This window comes from Coptis chinensis, chromosome 5 (genome assembly GCF_015680905.1).
Source record: "Coptis chinensis isolate HL-2020 chromosome 5, ASM1568090v1, whole genome shotgun sequence".
Lineage (NCBI taxonomy): Eukaryota > Viridiplantae > Streptophyta > Magnoliopsida > Ranunculales > Ranunculaceae > Coptis > Coptis chinensis.
Window position 1 is genome coordinate 61,646,181 of NC_141460.1, and position 19,793 is coordinate 61,665,973.

The 19,793-nt window shown below is 35.1% G+C and overlaps 1 protein-coding gene across 1 annotated transcript; it reads left to right on the forward strand.

The window, feature by feature from the left end:
• The first annotated feature begins 1,159 nt into the window (after positions 1–1,159).
• LOC147498228 (uncharacterized) lies at positions 1,160–12,685 on the forward strand. The gene is made up of 4 exons (XM_086560300.1): positions 1,160–1,937; positions 9,694–10,242; positions 10,345–10,636; positions 12,298–12,685. Exons 1-4 carry the CDS (start codon positions 1,329–1,331, stop codon positions 12,330–12,332), a joined length of 1,485 nt encoding a protein of 494 aa, XP_086416426.1. The 5' UTR covers positions 1,160–1,328; the 3' UTR covers positions 12,333–12,685.
• The last annotated feature ends 7,108 nt before the right edge of the window (positions 12,686–19,793 follow it).

The following is a 19,793-nucleotide window of genomic DNA, read 5'->3' on the forward strand; positions in this document are numbered from 1 at the left end:
AACTCAAAATCGTTAGGGCATTTATAAGTTTTGGATTAGACTAATTTTTTGTAGATATAATCTCCTAACTATTCTAAACATTGTCACAAATAATCAAAAAAAATCCAAACTTGTCAAATGTAGTTAGCAATTTATAAAATTTGGCTAATTGTAAACCATTTATTTTCACCATTTTTTATACTATATTTGGCAAGTTTAGAAATTTTTGATTTTTTTTATTATTTGTGACAATGTTTAGAATAGTTAGGAAATCATATCTACAAAAAATTAGCCTAATCTAAAATTTATAAATGCCCTAACGATTTTGATTTTGTTTACGTGTTAAGATAAGATATGTCCCTATAACCCCTCCTGAGTATATACTCAAACTTGGTTTCGTTGATTAAACTTGATTAGGTTGATTAAATTTGATTGGGTGGAAAATTGGGTTGATTAAACTTGATTGGGGTGAAAAATTGGGTTGATTAAACTTGATGTTTTTTTGGAGTTTGGATGGAAGATTGAGTTGATTAAACTTGAGTTCAAGTTTGCCCAAGCTTGATGAAGTCATTTTCGAGTTTGAGTTCGAGTTTGGGTTGATTAAGTGGAAGTTGATTTTTAAAATGAACATCGTGACAAACAAACCGAATTTTTTAAGTCCAAACGACCAAGCCATGTCGCCCAAGAGAGTCCCCAAACGACTCCGCTATGTCGTCCAGCAAAAAATCAAGAGTTTTGTCTCAAACGATACGCGCAGACCACTTGAGTGTACACTCAAACTATATGGTGGGATTGTTTGAGTGTACACTCAAACGACATGGCGAGACCGTACACTCAACGACCCGAGGGATTCGTTATGGCGAGACCAGTTAAATTAGTTGTTGGGCCTAGGCTTTAATGACAAACTTGTAATATATATATATATATATATATATATATATATATATATATATATATATATATTTTTTTTTTTTTTTTTTTTTTATTTTTTTATTTTTTTTTTATTTTTTTATTTATTTTTTTTTTATTTTTTTTTATTTTATTTTATTTTTATTTTTTTTTTTTTTTTATTTTTTTTGGGTTTCCCAATCCAATTTGACGAGTGCCCAAGGACCATCGAAAATTCGAAATCACTTCCCTTTTTTTGACTTTTCTCCGCTCCATGCTTCCTTTTTCATGACCCCTTAACTTCAACATTCCAAAGAAAAAACCAATAAGAAAAACCAGGAGAACAGACACGTACTTCCAATTACCTCATCTTTCCTTCACTTCCAAGTATCTAAAGACAAACCTCCTCTTTTCATTGTTCTCAATTTCATCGCTTTTCAATCAAAAAAACCATTTGTTTTATGCAATCACCAATGGAATTCTTCACGAAAGAAAAAGCTATTAGACTTAAAAGTCACCTCGACAAGTACCTACTCGCCGAGGATGATCAAAAGAGCGTTAGGCAAAGCCGACAACAATCATCTAAGAAAGTTATATGGACAGTTGAGATTGTAGGGGATGGCAGTAATCTTATACGTCTCAAGAGTTGTCATGGCCAATATTTAACTGCATCGGAAGATGCTTTTCTACTTGGAATGACTGGAAAGAAAGTTATTCAAACTACACTAGCAAAGAAGGCTGATTCAACTTCTATGGTTCTATGGGAACCAATAAGAGATGGATTTCAAGTTAAATTAAGGACTAGAACTGGAAGTTTTTTAAGAGCGAATGGTGCAACTTTGCCTTGGAGAAACTCTATAACTCATGACACACATCATAAGAGTTCTACACATGATTGGGTGCTGTGGGATGTCATCATGATTGATTCATCTGAATTATTTGATCAATCCTACAAAGAATTTGAGTCACAGTTGTCAAGTTTATCATCGTCAGTGTCAGAGGATTTCGCTGATTCGCCTACCTCGCCTTGGTCTTCGGTATCTATAAAATCACCAAGATCTTCCACACAGGTATTGTTTCCAACTTTTTTCTCTTCAGGCTTGCTTAGTTTATCTAAAATTTTTATTAGCCTTTCATTTTCCTGACTAACTTAGATAATTTTGGCAAATCCCAATTAAGACTTAGGAGCAGGGATGGTTCCAGGGGGTGCCAGGTTGCGACTGTACCCCCTAAATCATATGGATTTGAAAAAAAACGTCATTTTCAATTATACTCTAGCTATGAATATCCGAACCAATAAGGATTCACATTCCCGAGTTTTTCAGAAAAATGTTACTACGGCGCCCCAAACATAGGTTTCTGGTTCTGTCCTGGCTTAGGAGCATGGTGTTCTCCTAATCACTTTACCCACCACCTGTAGGAATCGTTGGGAATATCTTAAAAAGCGAATGGCAAATATTCGAGAGATATTAAAATGGTTCTTGCTAAGTAGGGTGGATAAGTGCTTCAGAGAAAGTTTGCAACAAAGCACTAATTAAGGCCGAACCTAATTTTTATGGACTTCAATTATTAAGATGGTAGTGATAGAAGAAAGCTAAAATTTTCTTTTTGATCCATAATAGAAAAGCTAAACTAATGAGGGCTGACTTTATTGAAGTTGAAACATATAGAAATATCCCAAGTTTATAGTGAGCTCAATTTAGAATAAAGTAGTAGTGCAGTTATTGGTAGATTATATGACAACACACAATGTAGAAAGATAATTAATACTGATTGATCCGACTTGCTTGTACGTTGAGTCCAATAAACAATCATAGACTCATAGGATATATCGCCAATAACACTAAAATGATCCTAAACATGCAGATTATGGTTAGGTATTTATGAACTTTGGAAATAGATAGTATAACAACATATAGTATACCTCCCTCAGCTCGCCTACCTGTTTGATGTAGCTAGGACCGAAATCTGCAACCCTCCCCCACAAGGGAGTGACATACCACCCACTGTAATAAAACAGATTGTTGGAATCATTTAGTAAACTCACTGGTTTATAAATTCCGAAAAGAAAGTAACTGTTAATCATATAAATTATAAACTATAAAGAACAATTTTCTGGTTTGTGATTTAATTTATGTTATCTGAGAGGTTATAATGCTTGAAAAATCATCGAAATAATACTTTCTTTGAGGATCTTCCGTTAAATAAGCTATTGAGATACATGCCCAGTGTTTAACAAATATGGAAAAAAACCCGACTGTGTAGATACAAAAATTGAATGACAATCAGACGCATGTCCAACAGTAATGGTGATTTTCTACTCACCCATGAAACACAATCCCATAGACGTCAAGTTAGACTTGACTTTGTTCCTGTCCATCCTATTCGTCAATTGTGTTCTTTGGGCCTCTGGCCCGTGGACCAGGCCCCAGATACATAAATATCTTCGGCCTCTGTTGACTTTGAAAGAGATAGTAATCTTCTTGCGGAAAGGGAGTTCAGTTCCCACTTTCTTAAGAAAATGTTTTCCTACTCAGCTGCTCTGCCCAGAAAAAGCTTTGTCGCTAGAAAATGAGAGTTTTTTAATTCAACACAGTAACGTATGATAGTTTTTATCTAGCTAGTAGCCATTGACTAACAACAAATGAACAATAAGGATTAATTTGTGTAAGAGATTTCAGTAGACGACTTGGATTTAGCATGAACTTCAAAGAAACCTTTACCAACAACAAACTTTCTGGTTTTTAGGCTTCCGAAACTGATTTCGAAATTGTTGCATTCTGATTAGTGATTACAGAGTGAGAGTAGATAAAGTGCGTCAACTTTTCCCTACATTGGAATTTAGACCACCTGGACATTTGGAGGAAATATTACAAAAGCACAGCAACCTCGATTTTAATACAACTACCACCTTGACAGAGACAATATATGAAAGTCGAGGTCTTGCAAGCTGGTCAAGTTTGTTTGACACTTCAATAGTTCAATATCCGGCCCGCATCACTAACTTGACCTGGTAAGTGCTTCTAAATTGATCACCGCGACCAGGCCACGAAACTACATATATCGTTTTAAAATATCTTAATTTATATAAAAATTAGTAAGTGTTGAGTTTTGAAACAGATAGGAAGATGAAAAAAAAGTATACACTTGGAAATTGGAATTACTTATTTTCAAAATTTTCTATTTAAAAATTCTAATGTCAAATGAAAATTGTAAATGTCTAATTTTATCTTACGGGATTAATAGGAGATTACATCAATGATTTAAAACTTAGCTCTAGTTTAAGATGAAGAAAGAGAATGGTTGTGGTGGTTGAAAGCGGCTGCTCTTCATTAGTTAGAAGATGCATACGTATCCAGTTAAGCAGTGGCGGAGCTAGGAATATTGGTGAGGGTTAGCCACTTCAACACAACTAACAAAAAATACACACTAACACACTCAATTTGTCTTTCTTTTTAAATCTTCGAAATTACAATTAACATTTCATTTAACTTTAGAAAATTAAAAACTTAAAAATAGAAAATATTCCGTATATATGCTTTAGCTAGGAAACCACTTCAAAACTGTACAATTTACAAAAGCAAAGAATTTTTAGGTTTGTCATAAGAAAAATAGTCGAGGCAATGGAAAAAAAGAAATTGTCACCACTCAATACGGCAAAAATATTGTAAAATGGTATAATTTAGTGTATTTCTTTTTGTCTTCACTTACGCGTTTGCTTTAATTGTTTTCGTTCTATTCCAAAATTTCAATCAATGTCTTAAAGTAGATTCAAAACTAATTTCATTACAATAAACAATCAAAATTAGTGTAGAAACACATTCAACTCAATAAATTATCATGGATTCGATTAACCGATATAATTCATTACAACCAATATAAATATGTAAAAATATCAAGGAATAAAATGTTTAGATAACATACCAATGAAAATATACTATGAAATATTGGGATGTGAGTGTTGTTTTTTTTCCTCCTTTTTTTTTTCCTACCAAAGAATTACAATAAATGTTTATAAAACTCGTACTAAAAGTATTGTTCTATGAATGAAAAATAAATATAAAGAACAATCCGTGAGAAGATATGAGACTGACGAGGTTTTTTTTTTTTTTTCGTTTTGGTATGTTATGTACGATGTATGTGTAGGTGTGGGTTAGGTAACAAATCAAAATATTCATATAAATTGTTTTATAATTATTCTTATATATATATTAGTTTTTCGTTTTCTTTTCCAAAATTTGAGGGTGAGCCAGGGTGTATCTTGGGACCCCCCTATCTCTGCCACTGCAGTCAAATGTGCTGAGATTATGAACAAGATTATGGGTCAACGTAATTCTGATGGTGGTTTTTATAGGCATTGAGGGTGTTCATCTGGTAAGACACGTTTGGTGGTATAGACAGATGTGCAGTAAAAATGAGCACGTGTATAGTAGTTCTAAGTGTTAGGTTCTTTGAGCTGGCATAAGACGTAATGATGGTAAGAACACTATAATGATAATGAACGGTTGTAATGATTTGGGTATTACGGCAGGTAAAGACCTAATACTAATGATAACAATGAAGAGATTAATAAGTAATGATGTCACGAAATGAAATCGAGTGACAAGTCATTGGTGTCGATTTGATCTTGACGGGTGAATAAGTGCTCGTACTCTTGGGGTCGAGTGGTGGAGTCGTTGTGTATGATTGCGTACACATTACGTGATTGGTAAAATGTCTCTTACATAAATTTTTATAACTAATACGCAAATATACTTGACTTATGGTCGATAAACGTAGGCGATAAACTTAACTTTAACAAGAGACAAAAGAAGAAGAGCATATCAGTGTCATGACTCATGAATTTGTGTTACGTAGATTTTTTCAATTGCACACTTGCACACAAATGCATTTGTTCTCTCAAGTCATCTATTTTCATTTGGACTGAATTTCGCATATTGAAATTGTATTAATTTTAAAATATTGAAGCTGTCGGAATTGAAAATCATAGATACCAATAACATTTTACTGATTAATTGGGATCAAATTAAATTTCGACCAATAGGCAATAGCTGCCATAGTGTTCTACACTTCTCGGATTTGTGTTGATTGACTGATTGTGTTGTTAGTTTTTCTGTCGATCAGTTGAAGTGTGCGATATTTAAATATCGAGACCTCTTAAATATCACTGAATGTAATGTTAAAGACGATAAACATCAGAAATCAGAATATTCGAAAAATGCCAGAAACTCAGAATGTCCGTGTGTGCCTGCAGTGACTAGTGGGCCCACACTAGCAAGTGTTTGATGGGGCCGACTATACTACATGGCGAGCACACAAAAAAACCATCCGAAATCGGCTGTGATTGGCTGGTATAGAAAGAGAAAACAGGAGAGGAGATAGAAAGAGAGTTTGACTTGTTATTTTATTTCTACCGACCAATTACATCAATTTCGAACGTTTTTTTTTGTGCGACCATGCGTTTTAGTTCTATCCGCGTTTGATTGTCATATGGCCCGCCAATTGTAACTATCTGAAACACATGTGTCTGCAGCGTGTAAACCAAAGACAAAACTGAGATAAGAATCGTCGACGTAGTCAAAAGAGGATTAACTTAGCGTGTGAGAAAGTCATTTCTGGTGGGCGAAAGCTGTATTTATTTGTCAAACTTCAGTAATAGTGTTGTACTAATAATACCTTCAACTAAGAATGATCTTGTACTCCATCAGCTAGGACGAAAACCATCAGCAACATTTTTGTACTAAAATATAAAATTATAAATAGCATTAGACACCAAGTAATGACTTGTCTTGTATATATCTCGAATGTAAGAAAATTCTGTTTTGCGTCTTGAGAAAAGATGAAGCTCCAAAACCCATTTTCATGAACCCACCCAGTCATAAACTTATAAAAGTTGTGCATGTAAGCATGATGGCTAGCATAGCATTATTTTGAGTCAATCTTTTAAAGGAACTTGATTAGTATATTCCGATAACAGAATAAATACTTGGTTACTATACTTTTGACCTATATTTAGTGCATGTTGGTTCTCTAATTTATTCAGTAAGTACACTTTTTTGTGTATCTAATTAGACATAAATCTTGGGGTCCAACCAGATATAAGAAAGAAAAATCTTTTTCATTACAATAATTCTAGAGTAACATTATTTTTGGCCTGATTAGTGACATGGATGACATGGCAAGCCTATTTTTTATTCTTTAACATATTTTTTACGTGACAAAAAATTAAAAAACCAAAAATAGCCCCCAATCTCCTCTTTTGTACAATATTGACTCCGCGCCTCTTTCTGCATTTCCACTGGTGAACACCGAACATGACCAATTTTTGGTTTAAGAAGAAAGGCAAAAAGAAATCGAAAAAAAAAGGATGGTGTATTGGTGTCTTTATACTGGTTCGTTTGTTCTAATTAGAGACAAAATCTCGTTACAGTGAAAAACTTGTGAAAACCATTTTTAATTAATGAATTATTGAAATCCTATTTTCTAACAAACCAAGTTCTCAAATTAATTTTTCTTATGATTTTCTATTTATTAAAGATGAGGGGTTTTCCTTTAATTTACAGGGCCTAAGGGCATGAAATAAAATTTGTGCCTCGTTTTGTAAGTATTAGATAGGGTGCCAACGGGTCGATTTTGGGTCGGGTCTTAGCAGTTTTGGTTTGGGCTTTACTATTTACGGTTTTATCGATTTCAGTTCTCAACGGTTTTAGTATGAGAATTACAGAACCCAACCTAAAACCATAAAAACCCTATCGATTTCGGTTCTAATTCGGGTCTTTATTATTTATTATGATTATTAAATAATTTCAATCATTTAAACACTAAAATTTACTTTTATTTTTATTTTTTTATTTTCCTACATGAAAATATTTTATATATAATTAGTGATGTATCAACAATCATATTTACATCAATTTATGAATACGTATCAATTATATACGTTAAAACATTTACAATTCATGTGATAATTTAAACCTTTGATATAGAAATTAAAATAATCAAATATCTAACCTTATAATTTTGATTTTTTTTTATGTGCATACACATATATTTGTTTCCTTGTATTAACTTGATCATGTACACGTGCAATCACATATATTTGTTATCTTGATATATTTTACATGCATACACATATATTTGTACACGTATATTAACTTGCATTTTAAATCGAACATGCGAGTACATGCGTCTTACAATTACATCTCATCACTAATTTTTAACATGAACACTATATATTGGTTTATAATAAGTGCGTGTACCACAATATATCAAGCATGTATATCTTATTTAAATATACACGTACATAAGTTAATAAATATAAAATGTATTTAGATAATTCATTATATACACATTGACATTATTATTAACATCTATGATACACTTGTTTAATGTATAGTTATAAAATATACATTTAACAATACACATTCACTATTATGCTATATATATTTAATAGACTTTTATACGTAAAAAATATATTTTATATTATAATATATGAGTTTGATTATCTTAAATGTAATATAATACTAAATTTTAAATATCGAAATCATAATAATCGGTTCTGGTTTCGGTTCGGAGACTCACGAGTTTTTTATTATATATTTGGTTCAACTGTTTTGGTTCTTTATCGGTTCGGTTTTTAATGACCCATTTTAAATGGGTCTAATTTTTTAAGACCCAGAATCAGAATATTCGGTTTCGATTTTGGTTCGGTTTCGGATAATCGGGTACCCATTGGCACCCCTAGTATTAGATGAGAAATTATTAGCCAAAAAAATAAAAAATAAAAAATCAACAGTGATCACAATCTGAAATCGATAATTTGAGAGGATATGAGATATTGGTAAATGACTAAATGGGTAGAAGAAAGAAGAGAGGGTAGTAGAGTAATTGTGTTTATCGATAATTTGAGAGGATATGAGATATTGGTAAATGACCAAATGGGTGGAAGAAAGAAGAGAGGGTAGTAGAGTAATTGTGTTTTATTTGGTTTGAGTTGAGAGAAATTAGAGAAGTGGAAAACTGCATGACAAGTCAGCTAGTCACTAAACCGGGCCAAAATGCCTGTCTCCGGAGAATTACTAACTCCAAGTGAAACACGTGGATCTAATTAAACACGGTTGGCTGCTTATAACTTGTTTGTACTCCATACTAGAGAGCATAGTACAAAATATCAGGATATGAGTATTTATTGATATTCAATTTCTGGATATGTATCGTAGATATATCCCTCTCTTTAGGGATATTTGACATTGTTTCACATGCAAATATCGTGGATATATATAAAATATCGACAAATATCATGGATATTATGGATATTTCTTGATATATCATGATACATTATTTATATTTATTTAAAATATAATGGTAAATATTAAATAAAATTGTTATATACATAAAATATCGTTAAATATCTCTAAATATCGCAAAATATTCCCAAATATCACAAATATTGTAAATATCGTCAAAATATTATCGATATTTGCAGTCATATATATCTCTTAACATATCACGATATTTATATATCTTTTTCTGAAATCTGAATAGATATTTCCAAATATCATGATATATCGGGATATTTTGTACTACGCTAGAGAGTAGAGAGTAGAGATCATCGAACTTTTCACTCTAATTAAAACCTATTGACTTTCCGTCCAAGTTGATCAACGTACCCTGTTTCCTTCTCCTGTCCAATAGTCTACCCAATATAAACTCTCAAATGAAACGTCTCAAACCTTCAAACTCCTCTTCCTTCACTTCTTCTTCATTAAAGAAAAACTCTTCACAACAGCTCACCTAATAGGCTTAATCACTCTTGTTCTTGAACAGCTAGGAATGGAATTCTTCAGCAACGCAAAAGCAGTACGTCTCAAAAACCATCATGGAAAGTACTTAGTAGCAGAAGAAGACGAAGAGTCAGTAACACAAGAAAGAAATGGTTCATCAAAAGCAGCACGATGGACAGTTGAGTTTATACATCAGCCAGAAGGTGGAAGTTTTATTAGATTAAAAAGTTGTTATGGTAAATATTTAACAGCTTCAAATTCACCATTTCTTCTTGGCATGACTGGTCGTAAAGTTACACAAACTTTACCAAGACGTTTAGATTCTTCTCTTGAATGGGAACCTATTAAAGATGGTTTTCAAGTTAAGTTGAAAACTAGATATGGGAATTTTTTAAGAGCTAATGGTGGATTACCACCTTGGAGAAACTCTGTTACTCATGATATTCCACAGAGAACTGCTACTCAAGAATGGATTTTATGGGATATTGATGTTTTAGAGATTCAAGTTCATGCTGATTCACCGAAACCCAAGTTGCAAGTAGAAGAAGAACCGTCCTTTTCTCCTCAGGGGTCGAAACTCACAAAATTAGAGGTTGGATGTTTTAAAATTTGATTTAATTTTGTATTTTAAGTAAAGGGTATTTGTCGAAATTTGAACCTGGGCAAATTTGTGTTTGTAATTTTGATTTTGCAGTCAAGTGGTTCTTTTGCTAATTCGATGCAAAAGGCAGGAGATGGTCGGATTATATATTATAGTATTGCTGATGATAATGGAAATGTTGACGATGCGATTGAAGAGTATTGGTTTACTTTTAAAGGGAATGGAGTTTATGAATTGACTCATAAGTTGGAAGAAGAAATTGGAATTGATGATATTATTGTGTGTACTCGAAGTCCGTTGAATCAAAAACTTTATCCTCTTCGATTGCAGCTTCCACCAAATAATGCTACAATGCATGTTGTCGTTGTTCCTTCATCAACGAAAGGTGAGTTTCTGTGCATTTTCATGTTATTTCTGGTATTCATTGTTTGTGGCTTTGCATCTTTGAGTAAATTATCTTTAAAATCCTTGAAGCAAATAGAGAAACAGAATACACATAATTGGTTATCTTTAAAATGCATTATGCCAATAGAGAAACAGTTTTATATCCACGGTTGGAGGCACAAGACACTATCTTATGGTTTCGTTTAATTGGAATAATAGTCATTATAGCTTCTTGTTTTTTCCCAGATAATTAGTAATAAGGACACTAGTCAACTTCAAGTTTATTTGCTTTAACATTTTTCAAATCTTCAAATACCATTAGTAAGTAGGCATTCCTCTGTAGGGAATATTGGTCAATACTGAGATTCTATCTCTATGCAGTTGAAGTGGGGTTGAGACTTGAGAGATTCTGAATACTAAAGAATAAGTACATCATTGGTTAATTGTTACTCATAATTACAATACTGCTTAAATTTTTTTTTTCCAAAAGCAAGCGATAAACGACTGACCCCTAACTATTTTTCTTTCAATAAGAACAGTGTTACATTCTAGGACACAATTCAACACAGTGAGGTAAAGACAGACGTATTAGTATTTATGTTTATAGAGAATAACAAATAAATTATAGACACTATTACAGTAGTATGTTTGGGAGCTTGAGATGGGGTGTTGGCTATGCCCTACTTATCCCCAAAATAGCTCTGCCACTGGGCAGTACTTATGGAAGAATGACCCAAGAACGATGTAATAAATTGTGAAGTAGTGTGTGGGATTTTTTTTTGGGGGGAGGGGAGGGATGTTGAGCAACAGGCAAGGATCTGATTGAAATACATTCTTAAGCGATCAATACAATATATTGCTTTTCACAGGGTTACCAGCGAGTAGAACAACCTCCAAAAGAGTTGTAATGGATGTTGTTGGTAAGAAGATTGGAGGTTTTTGACACAAAAGCCAATTAAGATTATGGGCAATGGTGAGATGTGACGGAGCAGTATCTTGCAATTAGGATGTCCTAAATTCGAATGATGAGACTTCAGTCAACTGAAAGAAATAAAAAAAGCATGATCTTCACTATGGTTTTAATTGAGGTGGTGTAATCTACTGTTTTGATGGTCACCTGTGTTCTTCATTATCATTTTAACGGTGGTGGTGGTTTGCTACCGGCTATCATGTATATATTTGTGTTAGAAGATAGCCAAACCAGATCTAATATACGAAACAGTGACCGAGATAAGATTTCTCAAAGTATTGTTTGAAGCTTAATTTCAAATAATCAAAAACTTTGGAAACTTGGTTACTTGACCCAATTGATGGAATTTATTTCAACAAAAATTTCAGGTGGAATTTCGTCAATTTTGAAGCTCTTTCATATTTTTCATTTTGTTATTAGGTCCTTTAAAAGATAAAATATAAATGCCACATAATAATTTAATTGACCGGGTTAAAATAATTGGACTAGCACTTACACAATCACCAAATTAAAGGAAAAAAACAGTGTAAAGAACAGTGTCCACTTTCATAGCTAGTTCTTATTCTACCTCATGTCATCTTTGTTATGATTGTTACTGAATCCAAAATATCAACTCACCAATTGGTGTTGAAAATTCTGTTCCTTTGTTACATTCAGATTTATAAACTCACTTATTTTTTTGTTTGTTTTAGTGGCAACAGGTTTTACAAAACCAGATGCTCTGTGAAGTCTGTTGAGGCATCTCATGCCCTTTTGTGTAGAGTATTGATGCATTTACACGTCCTGTACATTCTGCAAACAATTGCTTATATGTATTTTTTAGACACGTTCGCTCTCATCCTCTGTTACCTGTTTACCACAACTAAATTGAAGCACTACGTCAATGGTGGACATTACAAAACTCGACTTGACACAGTTTTGCTCCACGATAGTCTGAAAAAGTCATATTTTGTTACATAACTCGTCCGTTTAAGTTATCTGTTGAAGTTGAGGTGTTTGTGTTTATATACAGTGAAAGATTTTTTAGCATTTGTAGAGGTGAAATATTGACTAGTCCAACTTATATATTAGTTTTATGCATCCTGCCCGTTATATGAACTCTGCTTATGTGAACTCTAAAGAAATTCCACCATGAAAAACAATGAATTAGAAGCTGATTTTTAGTAGAGTTCTTTTCACAATATAAATCATCTTTGGAAAAATTCAGCACATTTGAAAATGTCTAGATGCATCAAAATTTGCTTATAGTGTTATAAAATTATCCAACGGTCTAGATTTTTCAAATTTCAAAATAACTTTTGACAAGGTTAAATATTTTCGTTTGAGCTGATTTTTTGTAGAAAAATTCTCTATTATGATAAATTAGAGAGAGAGATTGACTGGAGAGAATATTTACTTGATTAAATTATAAGAAGATTACAAGATGTTTATATAGAGATCAATACAAGAATCTAAAATAGGAAGTAAAACTAAAACAGTTCTAAAAACAGTCGGTGGGTTTCTAGAGAATACACGGTCACGGTCACACTAAGTGTAAAGGCGATGTCGCTACTGCGTGTGTCATCTTGTTCTATAGGCTGGTCGCTATGTTAGAGCCTTGAGTCGCGCTCTCCACTATGACTGCGAGGAACGATTGCTAATACTCCCCCTCAAGTTGGAGAGTGAATATCAAGAACTCCCAACTTGCCAATTAATCTCAGAAAGGTGTTCTTGCCGAGAGGTTTAGTGAAGGCGTCAGGCACTTGATCTGAGGATGGAACAAACGTGGGAGATAGTAACTTGGCCTGTATCTTGTCGCGTAAGAAATGACAGTCCAATTTAATGTGCTTCGTTCGTTCATGAAAAACTGGATTTTGAGAGAGATGAAGGGCCTTGATTGTCACAGAACATGTTCATCGGAGGAGAATGAGAGATGCCTAAGTCAGAGAGAAAATACTTCAACCATTGAAGTTCACATGCCAGAATAGCCATGGAACGATATCCGGCTTCAGCAGAAGAACGTGATAACTCTGTTTCTTTGTTTTCCAGGATATAGGGCTAGAACCAAGAAAAGTGCAATAACCACTAGTATAACGACGAGTGACAGGGCAGCCAGCCCAATCAGAGTCACAGAAACAAGAGATGTGTAAAGAACTATTAACGGATAAGAGAATCCCTTTGTTGATCGAACCTTTAAGATAGCGGAGTATATGATGAGCAGCATCTAGATGTGGAGTCCGTGGGGACTGCATGAAACGGTGAGATAATTAATGAATAAGTGATATCCGGGCGTGTAAATCGTGAGATATAAGAGACGCCCAATCAAGCGGCGATAGACAGTAGGATCCTGAAGTAATGTGCCATTATCGGTATGGAGGTTGATGTTTTGTTCCATAGGGAACTCAGAAATACGACCACCAGTGGTACCACAATCAGACAGAATGTCCAAAAGGCATTTGCGCAATGTAAGAAATAATCCTTCTTTAGAACGAGCAACCTCGATACCCAAGAAATATTTTAGATGTCCCAAGTCCTTGATATATAACTTTGCTTCTAAAAATTTCTTCAAGTTCTGAATGAGAGATGGATTGTTGCCTGTGATCAGAATGTCATCCACATATACAAGGACAAATGTAGAATCATAACCACAAATATTAGTGAATAGAGAATAGTCAGACTTAGACTGAGTGAAGCCGGCAGTGATAAGAGTGGTAGATAGTTTGGCAAACCATTGCCGAGAAGCCTGCTTGAGTCCATATAAGGACTTATTGAGGTGACATATCCTGTTCTCCCCCTGTTTGGCGAATCCAGGAGGTAATGTCATATAAACAGTTTCATCCAAATCGCCTTGGAGAAAGGCATTGTGGACATCCAGCTGATAAAGAGTCCAATGTCTGATAGCAAAGAATGGAGAGAAGTCGAATCGGTGACTAGTTTTGCAACGGGTGCAAAAGTGTCATGATAGTCTTGGCCTTCAATCTGATTGTAACCCTTGGCAACAAGACGAGCTTTGTAACGTTCAATAGAACCATCTGAATAATATTTAATCTTGAAAACCCATTTACAACCAATAGGCTTATGATGAAAAGATGACGGAACAAGAGTCCATGTGTTATTTTGTTCCAAAGCTGCAATTTCAGCAGCCATAGCAGCTCTCCATTCTGGAATTTTGACAGCTTGAGAAAAGGATGTAGGAACAACTGAAGAAGACACTTTAGATAAAAAAGCTTTATGACAAGGAGAAAAGTTAGTGTCAGAAACATAAAAAGCCATAGGGTATGGAGTGGAAGACCATGTTACCTTAGAGTCCGATTGGAGGAGGTTGGCCGAACGAGGGACTGTAGGTGCCTTGGTGAGAGTAGGACAGTGATTATCTTGGATGAGGAGTGGTGGTGGTTGTTGCATTAGATCGAGTTGAGGCAGGAGGATTGAGATGGGATGGCTGAGGATCTTCCAAAAGGGGTTGACAGAGAGAGGGATGGAGGAGTGGGAGTTTGGGCTAGAGTAGGTCGCGCTCCATCCATTGAAATTACATGATGAGATGATTGAATGTCGAAGGTTTCACTGTTTGGGATAGGTAAGGGAGAAACAGGAAGATGTGATGGGGGTGGGAGATAAATGTTGATAGGGGAATACAGTCTCATGGAAAATCACGTCACGTGAAGTATAAATTTTCTTGGAAGATAAATCATAAATGCGATAGCCTTTTTTGAGCGTAAGGATAACCAATGAAGATGCCAAGTTTCCCGCGGTGATCAAACTTATTTTTAATGGAAGTGTTGTGAGCAAAACATAAACAACCAAAAACACGAAGATGGGCAAGAGTGGGAGGTGATGTAAATAGAAGCTCATGAGGTGATTTGTCATTTAACAAGGTGCTAGGAATTTTGTTAATGAGATAGCCTGTGGTGAGAATGCATTCACCCCAGAAGGATAGTGGGAGGTGGGCTTGAAAACGTAATGCTCGTGCAACATTGAGTAAGTGACGATGTTTTCTTTCAACAACAGCGTTTTGTTGGGGAGTAACAACACAACTACATTGGTGGATTACCCCATGTTTTGAAAAGAACTGTTGCATGTTATGGGATATAAATTCAGAGCCATTGTCGGAACGAAGGACTTGAGTTTCATGAAAATGGTCATCAATGTTGCTATGGCCAGATATGAGTGAATGTATTGTAGAATGAAATTGAGTATGAACCATGGCAAAAAAAGATTGTAAATGCATGGCAGTTTCAGATTTGACAGTCATAAGATAAATCCATGTAGTACGACTAAAATCATCGACAACAGTTAAGAAAAAACGAGCATTAGAATATGATGGTAAATGAAAAGGACCCCAAATGTCATAATGAATCATTTGAAAAGGTCTAATGGTTTTTATTGAACTATGAGAAAAAGATAAACGAGTTTGCTTAGCTTGCGGACATACAGTGCAAGTAGCATTATTTGAACTAGAAATGAAAGGAAACTGCTTAGCTAAAATCTGCAAAGGCGTGGAAGATAGATGTCCTAGGCGATAATGCCATAAATTATTTGTGGAGGAGTTGTGGGATGAGCAAACTGAAGCTAGTTGGAGATGGTAGAGTCCCCCATTAAGCCGTCCCAATCCAATCTTCTTCTTCGTTAACTAGTCCTGAAAAAGGCAAGAATCATTAGTGAACGTGACAGAGATAGGGTGAGAGATAAATGTTGATAGGGGAATACAGTCTCATGGAAAATCACGTCACGTGAAGTATAAATTTTCTTGGAAGATAAATCATAAATGCGATAGCTTTTTTTAGCGTAAGGATAACCAATGAAGATGCCAGGTTTCCCGCGGTGATCAAACTTATTTTTAATGGAAGTGTTGTGAGCAAAACATAAACAACCAAAAACACGAAGATGGGCAAGAGTGGGAGGTGATGTAAATAGAAGCTCATGAGGTGATTTGTCATTTAACAAGGTGCTAGGAATTTTGTTAATGAGATAGCCTGCAGTGAGAATGCATTCACCCCAGAAGGATAGTGGGAGGTGGGCTTGAAAACGTAATGCTCGTGCAACATTGAGTAAGTGACGATGTTTTCTTTCAACAACAACGTTTTGTTGGAGAGTAGCAACACAACTACATTGGTGGATTACCCCATGTTTTGAAAAGAACTGTTGCATGTTATGAGATATAAATTCAGAGCCATTGTCGGAACGAAGGACTTGAGTTTCATGAAAATGGTCATCAATGTTGCTATGGCCAGATATGAGTGAATGTATTGTAGAATGAAATTGAGTATGAACCATGGCAAAAAAAGATTGTAAATGCATGGCAGTTTCAGATTTGACAGTCATAAGATAAATCCATGTAGTATGACTAAAATCATCGACAACAGTTAAGAAAAAACGAGCATTAGAATATGATGGTAAATGAAAAGGACCCCAAATGTCATAATGAATCATTTGAAAAGGTCTAATGGTTTTTATTGAACTATGAGAAAAAGATAAACGAGTTTGCTTAGCTTGCGGACATACAGTGCAAGTAGCATTATTTGAACTAGAAATGAAAGGAAACTGCTTAGCTAAAATCTGCAAAGGCGTGGAAGATAGATGTCCTAGGCGATAATGCCATAAATTATTTGTGGAGGAGTTGTGGGATGAGCAAACTGAAGCTAGTTGGAGATGGTAGAGTCCCCCATTAAGCCGTCCCAATCCAATCTTCTTCTTCGTTAACTAGTCCTGAAAAAGGCAAGAATCATTAGTGAACGTGACAGAGATAGGGTGAGACTTGACTAGTTCACTAATGGAAAGCAAATTAAAATGAAAGGTGGGAACAAACGAACGCTGTCAAGGCAAAAAAGGGGAGAATAACACTACCAACATGAGTAATTAAATGGTCTGTTCCATCCGGAAGTTTAAGAGTAGAATGTGTTAAACAAGTATGATAATGAGAAAATAGATGTAATGAAGAAACGGACATGATTGGTAGCACCAGAGTCAATGATCCATATGGATTTAGAAAACACGAGAGAGAGATATACATCGCCGGTTTGCTTGTAAAGAGGTACTACCTGAATCAAGCAAACCGAGAAGTTGGTTGTATTGTTCTATGGAAAAATAGGAGAATTGGAGTCCAGCAAACCCGATTAGCCCGAAAGCAGGCTTGGGTGGATAACCGTGCAGTTTGTAGCATGTACCAATATGATGTCCAACTCGGTTACAATGGTTGCAGAATGGACGACCGCTGCTTTCGCCTCTGGGGCCCCAGATTCCGAGGGTTGCGCTTCCGAGGTCGGGGCGAACCACCAGTGTTGCCTTTGGGAGGTTTAGACAAACCTTATTTTCAAGAAGAAGCCCAGTTGGTCTTCAAAATGAGTACTCGGCAGGCGCCCTGGAGCGGATGGAAGAGAGAGTGCATGGATCTCTTGTTGCTTCTCCTCTTGTCGGATTAAAGAATAAATCTTAGACATATGAGGAAAATGATCCATCAAGAGAATTTGACTGCGGATGGATTGAAAACGGGCATCTAGGCCTTGCATGAATTTCATAGAACGACCGTCTTCAACCTCTTTGGCAAAAATAGATGCATGACCACAAGTACAAGCAGACATAGTAGATAAAGAACTTAATTCATCCCAGAAAGATTTAAGTAAAGTGAAATAAACAGATACCGGACGATTGTCTTGCTTGAGAAGAGTGACAGAATCCTTCAGTTGAAAAACCTTGGGTGCATTAGTTTGTGAAAAACGATCACCTAGATCTTTCCAAATTTCGGATGCAGAGTCGGCACAGAGAATGCTACTACGGATATCTGGAGTAACAGAATTGAGAATCCATAAAGCAACAAGGTCATCACATCGCGACCACTTGGATTTTTCTTTGGGAGTGCTAGGAGGAGTTACAGAACCATCGACAAAAGCAAACTTATTCTTTGCTCGAACGGCTCTAGAGATAGACCGTAACCAAGTTGGATAATTGTCCCCTGATAACAGAGGAGATACGAGGATAGCCGTGGGACTATCTGAGTGGTGAATATAGAAATGATCATCAGAATCTGTAGTAGAGTCATTATTGGGAGTAGAATCTATTGAGAATTGAGAAGAGGCGGAAACTGATAGAGTTTAAGATTAGGGTTTTGATCAATATTAGGCTGATACCATAATAAATTAGAGAGAGGGATTGACTAGGAGAGAATATTTACTTGATTAAATTATAAGAAGATTACAAGATGTTTATATAGAGATCAATACAAGAATCTAAAATAGGAAGTAAAACTAAAATAATTCTAAAAACAGTCGGTGGGTTTCTAGAGAATACGCTGCGCGGTCGGCTTCGTGTAAAGGCGATGTCGCTCCTCTCTTCCATCCCATAGGCTGGTCGGCATATGTTAGCAGGTCGCTCTCCACTATGACTGCGAGGAACGACTGCTAATATATTATGAAAAGACTATCTTTACCAAAAATCAGCTCTCAATTTATCTTATAAATCCACTTTTGGTGGTGGATTTCTCGTTTATGCATTTACGAACTAAACTAATGTTTTGCCAGTTACCGTTGTCCGCATTTACGAACTAAACTAATGTTTTGCCAGTTACCGTTGTCCAAATGAAATGTTGTACCTAATGGTTTCTCAATGTACATGGATGTCATAGTGCATGCACTAAAGAAATGCTAATTTAGCTACTATGGATCGATAACCAAAAACAACACAATGAGCTCTTAGGATATCCTTACCGTTCTTTTCTTGTTCTTTCTTTATGTTTTTCACAAGGATCCTCTTAATTTATAGTAGAGGTTGTTGCTTGGGTTGTAAGCATCTTTCTAGTTTTTGTTACTTGTGTAGCAAAAAAATTGGTGATAATTCAATACGTTAGTGATTGGAACTGAAGGTAATTTTACTTTGTTAGTTTGGTGATTGAAGCTACATGAAATTATGAAAACACCCTAGTTTCGGTTGATAATCAGAAATTTATCGTTTGCTCAAGCCTTTAAGCTCTCTTATAAACACCACTTATAGTCACTTTTTGTACATTTTAATCTCTTTTCACTAGTCTTTGCGTGTTAGATCATTTTCCGACAAACACCACCTATAATCAGAAACATATTAAACTAGCTTTAAAGCCAAACGTTTAAACTACAAAATGCTACAGAACAGACAATGGGAGAAGTAGGCTCTGCAGCCTCTGCTCATCGTAACTAAAACAGTAGAGATAAAAAAAAATCCCAGGGTAAAGGTTATGAAT

Excerpts from the sequence above, each read along its gene's own strand:
- LOC147498228 (XM_086560300.1), top strand. The coding sequence starts at position 1,329 with ATGCAATCACCAATGGAATTCTTCACGAAAGAAAAAGCTATTAGACTT. Across the intron at positions 1,938-9,693 it reads CACCAAGATCTTCCACACAG|CTAGGAATGGAATTCTTCAG; the intron begins GTATTGTTTCCA and ends GTTCTTGAACAG. Across the intron at positions 10,637-12,297 it reads TGTTCCTTCATCAACGAAAG|TGGCAACAGGTTTTACAAAA; the intron begins GTGAGTTTCTGT and ends TGTTTGTTTTAG.